The sequence below is a fragment of the Natator depressus genome, chromosome 13, assembly GCF_965152275.1.
Source record: "Natator depressus isolate rNatDep1 chromosome 13, rNatDep2.hap1, whole genome shotgun sequence".
Taxonomy (NCBI): Eukaryota; Metazoa; Chordata; order Testudines; family Cheloniidae; genus Natator; species Natator depressus.
This window is the reverse complement of record NC_134246.1, coordinates 3,107,916-3,119,888: the sequence shown is the minus strand read 5'-3', so window position 1 is coordinate 3,119,888 and position 11,973 is coordinate 3,107,916. Positions and strand designations below refer to the sequence as shown.

At 54.7% G+C, this 11,973-nt stretch overlaps 1 protein-coding gene across 1 annotated transcript; it reads left to right on the top strand.

Annotated features, from left to right (window-relative positions):
* Window positions 1-299: 299 nt before the first annotated feature.
* On the top strand, window positions 300-11,235 carry SCRT2 (scratch family transcriptional repressor 2). Its single transcript, XM_074969376.1, has 2 exons — window positions 300-660; window positions 9,864-11,235. Exons 1-2 carry the CDS (start codon window positions 519-521, stop codon window positions 10,568-10,570), a joined length of 849 nt encoding a protein of 282 aa, XP_074825477.1. The 5' UTR covers window positions 300-518; the 3' UTR covers window positions 10,571-11,235.
* The last annotated feature ends 738 nt before the right edge of the window (window positions 11,236-11,973 follow it).

Here is an 11,973-nt window from a genome sequence, read left to right as displayed (position 1 = left end):
ACTGAGACTCAGACCAAGGGCTGTGTGTCTAAATGTTAAGCAGATGGGCAGTGGGCCATCTCTCCGCCCCCCATTCCCCCCCCCGTCTTCCTTCTTGCCCCTCCTCCTTTCACTTTTTCTCCATCTCTTTCCTTTTTTCTTTCTCTTTCACCCACTTTACCCATCTCTCTCCCCCTTCGCCTCTCACTCTCTCTCTCACACACACACTCACACACACACACTTTCTCTGTCTCTTCCCCTTTCTCTCCCTCCTCCCTTTCTCCCCCACCCCACCCCACCCCACCCTGCGCAGCCGGTTCAGCGGGGATGCGATGATTGTCCTGGGGGACGCGTGATGGATTCAGCTCCTCAGCAAAGCACCGCCTGATCTCCAGCCTGCGTCCCATCTAAAGACCGCGGGCCCTGAGTGCGGAGCTCAGCGAGCGCCAGCCGGCTCCCCCCACGCCCGCCGCCGGCGCAGGGAGCTGTCCAGTGCTGATCCCCTCGGAGCGCAGGAGAGAAGCCCCCCAGCTCGCACCATGCCCCGCTCCTTCCTGGTCAAGAAGATCAAAGCAGACGCTCTCCAGCCCTGCGAGGTCCCGGCTCCCCGCTACCACCCCCTGGAAGCTGCTTATGTGCTGGCCGGGTCCCGGGTGGGCAGCGGCCCCGGGGCCGAGAACGGTAAGTGGCTGAGGACCGGGATGGAGAAGGGTCCCGGCAGCTGGAACCGGGGGAGGCTCCCTTCTACCCCGCAGTGCGTATTATCCGAGAACCAGGGTCCCCTGCACAAGGCGGGGCGTCTCCGACGGGGTCAGCATCCCCCCCGCGCCGCGGGGCTTGTCGGAGGGGGGGTTGTGTCCCTGACACAGCGGAGCCTATTATTGGGAGGCTACGCCCCCCCTCCCCCCATACACCGCAGCTCGTATTTTCAGGGGGGCAGCGGATTATAATTGACGGGAGTGGAGCTGACCCCGGGCCCTGGGGAGTCTGTGCGCAGGAGCCTCCGGACCTCCGCAGCTGCTGGAGAGACTCCGGGTCGCCTCTAAAGAATAATTACGACCATGAACCGGCCCGCTGGGTTTGCAGCTGGGCAGGAAATGCCCGGCCAGAGGATTCCCTTCGCGGCTCGGGAGTGGGGCGGTTCGAACCCCGAGCTCTAGAGGCCACGTGCCGAGCGGCCCCCGGGCAGCCGCCGGACTTTAAAAGTGGCGTCTCCAGTGAGGGTGCTGGGTATTTCTGTAGGTGTGGCTGGAGGGGGGCATGGCGGGGGGGTGTACACAAGCATATGCATTTAAAAGTGAACCTCTGTTTGTAGTATTATGTGTGTATGCCTCTGTGTGGGTGTGAGTTACAGTGTGCGTGTGGGGGGGTGTGAGTTACAGTGTGTGTGTATAGGGATGAGGGCCCTATATTGTACATATGCATGTGTCTGTGGGTTGGGGGGGGGGTTGTGTGTATGCATGTGCTGGCATATGTGTATTATACTGTGCCATGTGTGTATGCAGGATGTGTTTTGTTGTGTGTGGGTGCACACCTTTGTGTGGATGGACTGTGTGTGCCCTGTGGTGTGTGTGCATGGGTTTGCACAGATGGGGTGTGCCAGTCTGGATGTGTCGGTGCATTTCTCTGTTGTGCTGGGGGCTATGCACATACACTGTGTTGCGGGCGGTGTGCCCGTGGTTGTGTACTGTGTGGGCTGGCGTGTGCAGACGTGTCTCTCCCTTAGCAAGGTGACCCTAGAACCCAGCAGCCTCTGCTCAAAGTTGCTCTGTTGCAAAATTTCTCCTCCTGCTCCTAGGGGTATTGCTGCCCTTGGAGGGGTCTTGCTAAGCCAGACTTTGTTACCCTCCAAGGACATGGGAGAGGGGCCAAATTTTCTGCCTGAGCAGCCCCCCAGATTTCCTCTGAGCTGGACATGTCCCTATGTTGCAGCTTTCCTCTGGGGCACCAGGGGCTGAAGCTGGGCTTAAACCCTGCACTGGGCTCACCTCGGGGGTCACGTCCCGGTTGCCTTGTTCACTGCAGAACAAGTGGTGGCATTGACAAGCGAGAGCAATTCCCCAGGAGACAGGAGCCGATCCAGGCAGGGAGAAAGGACATCTTGGGAGGAAATGGGGTCAAGGGCACTCACGTTCCCAGGGGGCCTCATTCTTCAAAGCACTGCCAGCAGGTTTGCACCCCACAGCCCCTGCCAGGCGATGGCTCCGAGGGGCTGTCACCTCACCAGCTAGACCTGAGGGAACTATTTGCTGCTGCCTGGGGTTGGCTTCATGTAAACGAGAAGCAGAATGGAAGAGCGAGGAAGGGAGAGCAGCGGGGAAAGGTTGAGAGTGGGAAAGAACAGAGGAGGAGAGGGATGGCATGGCCAGTGTCCCCACGCTCCAGCCTGCGGCATGTGGTGGTGAGTGGGAGCGTAGGAGAGTCAGGCTGAACTAAATGGGGTGGGGGCACCCCAAGCTCCATTAGAAGGCCCTGAACATGTGTCCCTATAAGCAGAATGCCCAACACCATCGCGGGAGCGAGAAATGCTAGGCATGATGGCAATACCGTACTAGTCAGATGTTCCTCCAACATGAAACCACAAACAGAGCAGCCCCTGAGGCTCCCCAGATGTGCCCAGGGCTGTGTCATGCAGCACCCTCAGATATCTTCTCAGAGGGTGGAGTAGAGAGAACCTCTGCTGCTTCCAGGCATTTGGAGGTTCCAGGGGAGGTGAGCTGCAAAGTGGGGAGGTGTTGGATGGATTGCAGCACCATGCCCAGCCCTAATCTACCCAGCCCAAGGTGACATTCCTGCCTGCCCTCGGTGCTTGGGGGAATCGGGAAGGCAGGCCAGGGCTCAATCCAAATAACAAGGCAGTCAATGTGAGCCTTGTCATTTACATGGAGGGGTGCTAGATCAGCCGCTCATTAGAAGACTCCCTCGGCTTCACCCCCATTGAGACACCTCTTCACAATGCTGAGAAGGCTGCAGGGCTGCCCCAGAAGAGGGAGTGATTTTTAGATGACCTGTCTACCTCTCCCTGCAGGTTCAGCGAGGAATAGCAAGGGTCGAGCTATATCTTAGTGGAGATTCAGGGTGCTCTGAGATTCAGCCTGTCACAACCCCGCCAGGCCTGCTCCCCATTTCAGGTTCACACCACAACATTAGGGACCTGGGATTCCCAACATTTCTTGAGAAACTGCCCTTTCCCATCCATCTCATCACGCATAGACCATCATCTGGCCAACCGGGCCATTGCTTCCTAGGATGGAATTATCTGGGGTCAACAGAAGGCACACTCAGTGGAAAGCTCTCGTGTCTGAATTTGCTTCCTCTGAGTTAGTCAGGTGGCCTTGGTACATCCATGGATGGGGTTTGGTCTCTACAGAAATGAATTGTCTGCCAGACGGTTTTGATGTGTCCTAACAGCACCGCTGACCCAACCATCCTGCACAGGGGGTAGCGTTTAATTCTATTTGTAAGTACCACTAGGCACCTAGAAGAAAACCTGAATAAATAAATAAGGAGGGGAAGGAGGATGCTGTGGCCAAAAGCTGGCCCTGTGAGTCAGGAGCCCTGCATTCGAATCCCACTCCTGTCACTAACTCAGTATGTATGGCAATGTGCAAGTCCCGTACCCTCTCTGTGACTCAGTTTCCCCAACCATGAAATGCGGGTAATTTCACTTACCTACCCTCATTATTGCTTGTACAGTACTTGGAGCTCCTCACCACAAAGCCCCTACAGAAGTGCAAAGAGTTATCATAATTCAGTATTTTCAGTATACATTTAGTTTAACAGAACATAGTCTGTTTATCTCCAGCCTCTGGATCATCTCAGATCCCGTCAGTGACCCAGCTGGAAGAGGACCAATAAACATTGATTTACTGCCCAAAAGAAGAGGAATACCTGGTGCTGCCACGGGCATTAGTGATTGCATATGTGGGTACAGCAAATGGCACTTGGGGCTGCGCATTTAGTACTGTGGTTGGCACTTGGGATCTCTCGGTTTGACACCGGGGATGGATGGGGGTGTATTTTCAGCTCATGCCATGGCTGTACGGGTTGTGACAAACCCAGGCTGCGCCTTGCCGACAGAGGGTGGAATGTAGGGTACCTCCGTATCGGTACCACAACGCTTGTATGGCTTCGGAGGTTTTCTGCTCCCTTCCATCCCCCTCCTCCCTGCATTTGTGTGTGTGTGGAGCAAAACGTGTGCGAAATATTTTGTGCGCTGGGTGATGTAAGGGAAAGGAATCCACGCCAGCCGGGGAGAAGCTGTTGGTGCCGCTCTCCTGGAAATAACCTTGCTGTGTGCTCCAGAGAAAGTGTGAAAAATTGCTGAGGAGAGGGCTTTTCGCCCAGCGAGTGTGACTGCGCTCTGTAAACAAGGAGAGAGGGAGGGAGGGAGAGGCAGCTCCATAGCAGAGCTGGGGTGGGGGCGAAGGATCCAGAGCAGGGGAAATATCAGGTGGCCAGCTCCATCAGACACATGCAGTGATGGAAGACCACCGGAGAGCCGGGGGGTGGGGGGTGGGGTTTACACCACATTCAGGCAAGGAGGGGATGCTGCTTCTTAGGAGATGACAGAAATATGCTTCCAGGGATTAAAAGGCAAGTCTTTCCAGAGCTGGGAAGCCAAGGAAGCGTAGGTTGGGGAGAGGACAAAAAATCAATAACTAGGCAGGCTGAGGGCCCGGGGAAACTGCAGGTCACACTCAAGCAATCACTGTAACCTGGCACTTAGACTGAAGCAGGCCAGGAGGGAGAACCCACCCCCCCAGCCTGGATACCACTGCATCCACCCCTTCTTGGAATGACTGGCTCTTAAAACTACTTGCGAGGAGTAAAATTGTTGCCTTAGGAGATGCAGCCGCTTGCCCTGAGTGAGGGGTACGTGCAGAAGAATTTCCCATCCCCACCAGGGCCTTATCCCCTATCTGCACAAACACTGCCCTTTCCAGAGTTAAAGCAAAGATCAGAATTCCTTCCTCAAACCAGAGCCTGAGTGTGTCTCCTCCACACAGTGCCTTTCGGTCACCACACACAGGGGAAACCTGGGGTCATTCTCATCAGGCACCCCAAGGCGGTTAGGAATAGAGTGCTCAAGCGACAACAATGTCTGATCCAATTACAGTCAAACTCACTTGATGTCAGTGTTAAAGGAGGAAGGAAGGTCTTGTGGCTAAGGCACAGGGGTGGGAGTCCAGAGACGTGGGTTCTGCTCCTGGTTTTGCCATGGACTAATTCTGGGACCATGGACAAGCCACTGAGCATCTTGTGAAATTCTCCCACCATTGCTGGAGTACTGGTGCAACTCCCCAGCTGCTAGCAACGGTGGCGGTGCTCATGTAGACCAGTGGCTAGTGCTTGTGGCAGTTAACCCTGAGCAGAGTTAGGCAAAATCATTGGCCAGGCCCTCCCTGCCTTGGTTTCAAATAATTGTCAGACATACAAACCATGCAGCGAGGTTGACAGCTCTCAGCCCAACTCTGCTCCCCCACAGACAGTGTGGTTTGGCGCATGGAATGTGACATGGGCCCTCCGGAGACCTGGGTTCTGTTTCTAGCCCTGCCACTGACTTGCTGTGTGACCTGGGGCAAGTCCCTTCACCTTGTGAGTCAGTTTCCCAACCTGTAAAATGGGAATAAAGCTCATGAGTTCATTCAGAAACTGTGAAATCCAGGGACGAGAAGCACTCTCTAGAAAAGCTGCGTATTGATTAGGATTAGGTGGTGGCGGGATGGGGCCACTAGCGTCACATGAATTCACTGACATGGAGCATGCGGTGGAGTAGGCGACTGGCGGTTTCCAAGTGCTGTTCAATGGGAAATCATGTCATGGCCATTGATTGTAAGTAGGCACTGAGTGTGGTGAATTAGTGCAAACGGTTTGGTGCAAGGGGGAAAGGTTTCCAGTAAGCGGGAGCTGTTATCGAGTGGGCTGATCCAGGTTATTAATTAAGCCTGTCTTTCAGCATGAGCACAGTTGGTTCTGGTCTATTGTCTGAGATTGTGGTGAACCCCATACAGTGCATCCACTTCCCACCCCTCATAGAATCTCAGGGACCTCAGGAGGTCATCGAGTCCAACCCCCCTGCTCAAAGCAGGACCAATCCCCAATTTCTGCCCCAGATCCCTAAATGGCCCCTTCAAGGATTGAACTCACAACCCTGGGTTTAGCAGGCCAATGCGCAAACCACTGAGCTATCCCTCCCCCCGCAGGGCAGATCCCCACCTTTTTCTGTTGCCTCCCCCAGCACCCCGGAAAACAATTCTATACCCCAATTGCCTCCTTACCCCCAAGTTCAAGCTCTTCTGGGGCAATACCCCACCTATTCCCCAGCTGGCAACTGGCTTTTTTCATGGAGGGTGGGGAGGAGCCCAAATCCAGGCTCGCTTCCATTCATTTTTTTTATAATTGAAAACTCAAGGGGTTTCTATAGATAGGGCTCAGCCCCCCCACCTGCCAAGTTGAGCATCGTTGGCACATGCTGCACTGCACAGGAGTAGGTCTAGCTCCGGCCCTTACTGCACTCTCAGTGCTGCAAGCTGCAAGCCGGGTGCTGCCATGAATGAAGTTACTTCTGCTAATGCGCTCATCAGAGTACCTTTGCCTCTGAGCGCCACCTCCTGGTGGGTCTACACAGGCCTATGGAGAATAAACAATTGACGGAATAGGCCCTCTCCCTATTAGAGGAGAATATTGATAGACATGTACACATCAGACAGCCATCAGTCTTTGCAAATCAACATGCTGAATATTAATGTACCCAGAAATCCCTGGCTCATCTGAACTAAGTGCCGGAGCATACAGATGAGGGGTTGAAGCCAGTGGAAGAACACTTTTCTATCTCTCCTCAGCTGAAGGGTTACCTTAGGAGTCGATGAAGTTTTGCCAGTTTATGCCAGCTGAGAATCTGGCTCATTCTTCCATATTTTACCACGTCTCGCCAGCAAGAGCCGCCTGCACTGCTCTCAGCAGTGGCACCCACATTTCTAATGGGGAAAGTGATCCCAGCTCGTAGCCTGAACATCTGGGTCTCTTTATCGGGCCAGTGAATCATACCGACAGGGGTGAGAATGCATGTGCTGGGGGGTTTGCACAGCGGCACCTAACCCAGCCTCATCAGACCCGGGATGTTAATTTCAGAGACGGGATAGCCAGAAGCAACTCAATGCCTCACGTACTGTGTTGCAGTGGATGAGCTGAAGAAGTCACACTTCCAAAGGCTTTTGAGTCAGGGCCACCTGCACGAGCCACATGTGAGCCAGCTCATTGTGTGTTCAGAGGGGCACGTGTGTTTTGCATGCACAAATAGGAGGCTTTGTGGATGCACCGCTGCACAGCTTCCTGTGATGGATTCAGCCCTCAGTATTTTAAGTGGATATGTCAATCATTAGTCGACAGCTAAACATCATCCCAAGTCCCCAAAAGATCAACTATTCTATCAGCTCAGAGAGGTCAAAGATCATCAAACCAACAAAATACACTAAGTCGTCAGGTGATGTCTGTTGCACAGAGTGTTAGTTTCACACCATGTGTCTGTGGGGCTGTTTTGTTAGGTCCCAGTTATAATAAACCCGGGATGCATGGCCTGGAAGCACTGATGTTTATATCCAGGTTGCAGAGAGAGGTTTGCTTCCTACAGATGTGTAGAGTTTGTAGTCAGATCCTGGGTTCTCAAGCTGAGAGTCAAAACCACCCTCCATTTCTCAATAGCTAGGGAGATAAGGGGGTCTCCAAACTTGTTCTGTTGTTAACATGAGGGACCGGTCTGGAAAAGGCTGAGACCACTAAGTTAAAGATGCACCATGAAATATACACTGCAGAAGGCTGCTAAGTGCATCAAAAATATCCCTCTCATGAATCACCTTATTAGAGTGTTTTACCTTTCCAGGCACTGTACGGTCCTGATCCTCTCCTCTCACTTGGCGGGTAGACCCCCCTGGATCCCTGCCAATGGGGCACAGAAGCAGAGCATGGCACTGCAGTGTCAATGCTTCCCCGTGAACACACACACCAGACCCTGCAGAAATCGCTCTGTGGGTTTGAGATCAGCACAGGGCAGGAGGGAGTCCACCTAACCACGGACCCTGACTGAGCCAGGATCAATGTTTGCGTGCACCCTGCATGCTGCAGGGAGAACCCCCTGACAGGCAAGGCAGGTTTGCTCCATTGGATTCCCACTGCCAGGTATCCAGCACAGAAAGTTGGAACCATTTCAGAGCTGAAGTCCCTCCAGGTGGGTGGCTTTGATTTCCAGCAGACTCCCTGACTCTTCCAAGCGGGAGGGCAAGCCTCCTGGAGTTTCCAGATCCCTGAGCCCGGTTCTTTCCCTACTAGCTTTCCTTTTAAGGGGGTTCATGTGTCTTGCTTGTTGCCAGGAGCATCTGGTCTTTTGTTCACTGCCTGCAGCTTCCTTACAGCTGCGTTTCTGTCTTCTCACCTTTGCTGTCAGTCAAGCCCAACCTCCGACATCCGTCCCCCCTTTGTGTCGCCAGGAGAGTCGTGCTCCTGGGCTCTGTGCCGCCGTGTCTCTCTAGCCTCCCCCTGTCAGTAAAGCACCTGGCGAGAGTCAAACCGATAATCTGGTATTCTCTTGAGGGACACGCCATGAAAACAGCTCCACAGCCAACGAGCCGTCCTACAGATGCTCCTACATTTAGAGGTTGCTCGCTCACTGATATCGCTGAGAGCAAGCTGGGCCTGTGTTTCCAGGGGAAATGGCTGGGGACGGAGGGCAAGACAGGGTGGCCTCTGTGTTCTGTCCCAAGCCCCTTCCTGATCATTCACTTTGGGCTTGTCCAGTTTTCCCCAGGTTTCTGGAGGGGGAGGGGACACTGAGAGACTGCACAGCTCATTGCGAGTGTCTGCCACAGTGGAGCAATGAGGAATTAAGCATCGGCAGCTGTCTAATGGCCTGGGAAGTGATGGAACCCAAAAGGGGCTGGTTGCAGTCTGGATTCAAAGGGCAGGTGGAGTGAATGGACCAGAGGCCGGGCCTAGGATTCTTTCCTTGTGGCTCTCTCAGCAGCTGGTTGGGTGGTGTGTGGCCAGGAGAGATAATAGACGGAGGCTGGGTCAGGACTGAGGAATGGTGCCCTGCGTGAGGTCTAATGGGAACAGGGTGGCTGCACATTGAGACAAACTGGGTCAGACTCCGGGACTGTGGCCCAAGGACTCCTGTCTCTCAGGCCGGGAGACGAATAGCGCACTCTGCCAGGCCCGGCTGCACCCACAGATTCGCAGATGTTAGCAAATGTTATGGTGAACCAGATTTCGGTTTGGAATAAAACCCCAATCTCAGAACAGAGCCAATGTGGCCTTGGCTACTGGGGGCTCCATATGAGAGCAAGGCCCTTTACACTGAGCTCTGCTAATCAGGTCAGTTCTGCATGGACAGCCATACAGCTTGGACTAAACGTCCCACGTCCTACTCCACCTTGCAACAGGCAAGAGGGGAATGCTGGGAAAGCGTCTGTGGCTCCAGTCACTCCCCAAGTCCTTGTCAGGATTCAGGAGTGGATCCCCCTCAGACTTTGACTCTGGCTCCTCATTCATCTAGTTTTCAGCACTCTCCAGTCCCGTCAGCGCCCCCGGGCCAAAGGTTCTCATTTGGCTCGCCATAGAGACAGCGGGCCAGGGCCAAGTTTGGACGCAGGGTCAGATTCTGAACCCTCATCAGAAGTCCAGGAGCACCCAGACTTGGCTCTTTGGCTTGCCCACCTCCATCCAAAACCCACCTACACTTTTCTTGCAAGTCTGCAGTGTAGTAAAGGCTGCCCCAGAGAAGTCCAGGTCTCACGGGGATGGGACAGTTAGGAAAGGGCTGGGATATACAAATAGGGAAGGAGAAGCCCTGGTACATGGTGATCTCCATCTGTGTTTGTCTCCTGCAGGGTATAGCCAGCATTGCCTCACGCCCTCCGACTATGAGCCTGACAAGAAACAAAGGTTTCAGCTGGTGTCTGCAGACCCGGTCTACGCCCCAGCTCACGAGGAGTACAGTGATCCTGAGAGTCCCCAGTCGAGCCTCTCTGCCCGCTACTTCAATGGCGAAGCTGCAGTCACAGACAGCTACTCCATGGATGCTTTCTTCATCACTGACGGCCGCTCCAGGCGACGCAGCGAGAGCCAGCGGCGCGGGAGCCACCGCCACTCATGTAATGAGTGCGGCAAGACCTACGCCACCTCCTCCAACCTCAGCCGGCACAAGCAGACCCACCGCAGCCTGGACAGCAAGATGGCCAGGAAGTGCCCCACCTGCGGCAAGGCCTACGTCTCCATGCCCGCCCTGGCCATGCACATCCTGACCCACAACCTGAAACACAAGTGCGACGTGTGCGGCAAGGCCTTCAGCCGGCCCTGGCTGCTGCAGGGCCACATGCGCTCGCACACGGGCGAGAAGCCCTTCGGCTGCTCCCACTGCGGCAAGGCCTTCGCCGACCGCTCCAACCTGCGGGCCCACATGCAGACCCACTCGGCCTTCAAGCACTACAAGTGCAAGCAGTGCGAGAAGACCTTCGCCCTCAAGTCGTACCTCAACAAGCACTACGAGTCGGCCTGCTTCAAGGGCTCCGAACGCAGCTGTGCAATAGAGAACTGAGCCCTGTCCCCCGAGGGGAGAGGAAAGGCCGGGGCAGACGAGAAGCCACCGACATCTGGGAGGAAGGGGGTCCCCTCCCCGCCGCTCTCCCACCAGCGGAATCAGGGCTACTCGGAGCGCAAGAGGCAGCAGGGACTTCTGCAGCTCGGGCCAGCCGTGTTTGCTGGAAGGATGCGTTTTCCCAGGAAGGACTTGCTTCCCGCCGTGGGGAGGGCATGTGGGGCTGGGGGGTCCCAGGAATTTTCCTTCGCCGACCAGGTGACGTTTCTGGACGGGAATCTCAAATGGTGCCAACCGCCGGTTCCACAGCTCACCCGTTTCCCACCCTCCAACCCTCATCCCCCCGCTCCCATCTCTTCCCCTCGCGGCTGGTGGAAACAACAGCTCCTGGCTGGCCGGGGGAATCGGCGCAGGACTGTCTCTGGAGCTGCTTTGCGGGCGAGTCAAAGTTCCTCCCCGTGGGATTCGCTCCTAGCTCCTTTTCAGGCCAAGGGACCTCGGGAAGCTCCTCGTGTATTTATTTAATTTATTGCTGTATTTATTTAGTGCTGCTTCTTCTCCCTGCCGGAATCGACTGGGGAGAAACGAAACTTGTCGTCTTCTCCCTCAGGAGCTAAACTCACTGGGTTCAAAATGCATCAGCTGTGAAATTGTAAAAGTATTGACAAGGGAACAAGGCAGGCGAGGGGGTCAGCCAGGACACATGTGGGTTCTGTGCGACTGACAGGCCTGGGGGAGGGGCGTCAGGGCGACTGACAGACCTGTGGGGAGGGGGTGGGGGAGTCAACTGACAGGCTGGGGCATGGGGGAGTCTATGTGACGGACAGGCTTCTGGGAGGGCAGTCTTGTGGACAGGAGGGGTGCTGCATGAGTGACAGGCCTGTGGAAGGGGGTAATTCTGTGCGACTGACAAGCCTATGAGAGGGGGAGAGGTGTTTGTGCGACTGTTGGGCTTGTGAAGCGGAAGAATGTCTGTGTGACATGGGACTGATAGAAAATCTCACCTTCCCCTGGCTCTAGGAGCGAGTGCCCATTTGACAGTTCAGGTGGTGTGGCAAGCCCCAGCTCCTGGAGTCAGGGGAATATGTCAGAATCTCAGTTTTCATTTAAAACATATAGGAAGATTCTAGCCCTTATTGGTGCAGAGAAAAGTTTAGAACCCTAACCTGAGCGTCCCCTACACGTTCAAAAACCAGAAGGTAAATTAAAGAAAACCCCAAATTCAGGAGGCTTTAAAACCAATCTCGTGATTTTTAAACCACGATTTTGGGGATTGGCAATCCTGCAAACACATACCCGGCAACTGGAGGGCCATTCTGGGAGGCAGAGAGTTTCCCTTGTTCGAGTGAGTTACCGACTCTCCGGGGAGTTGTGCAACTGTCACAATCCAGTGCTTTATGATG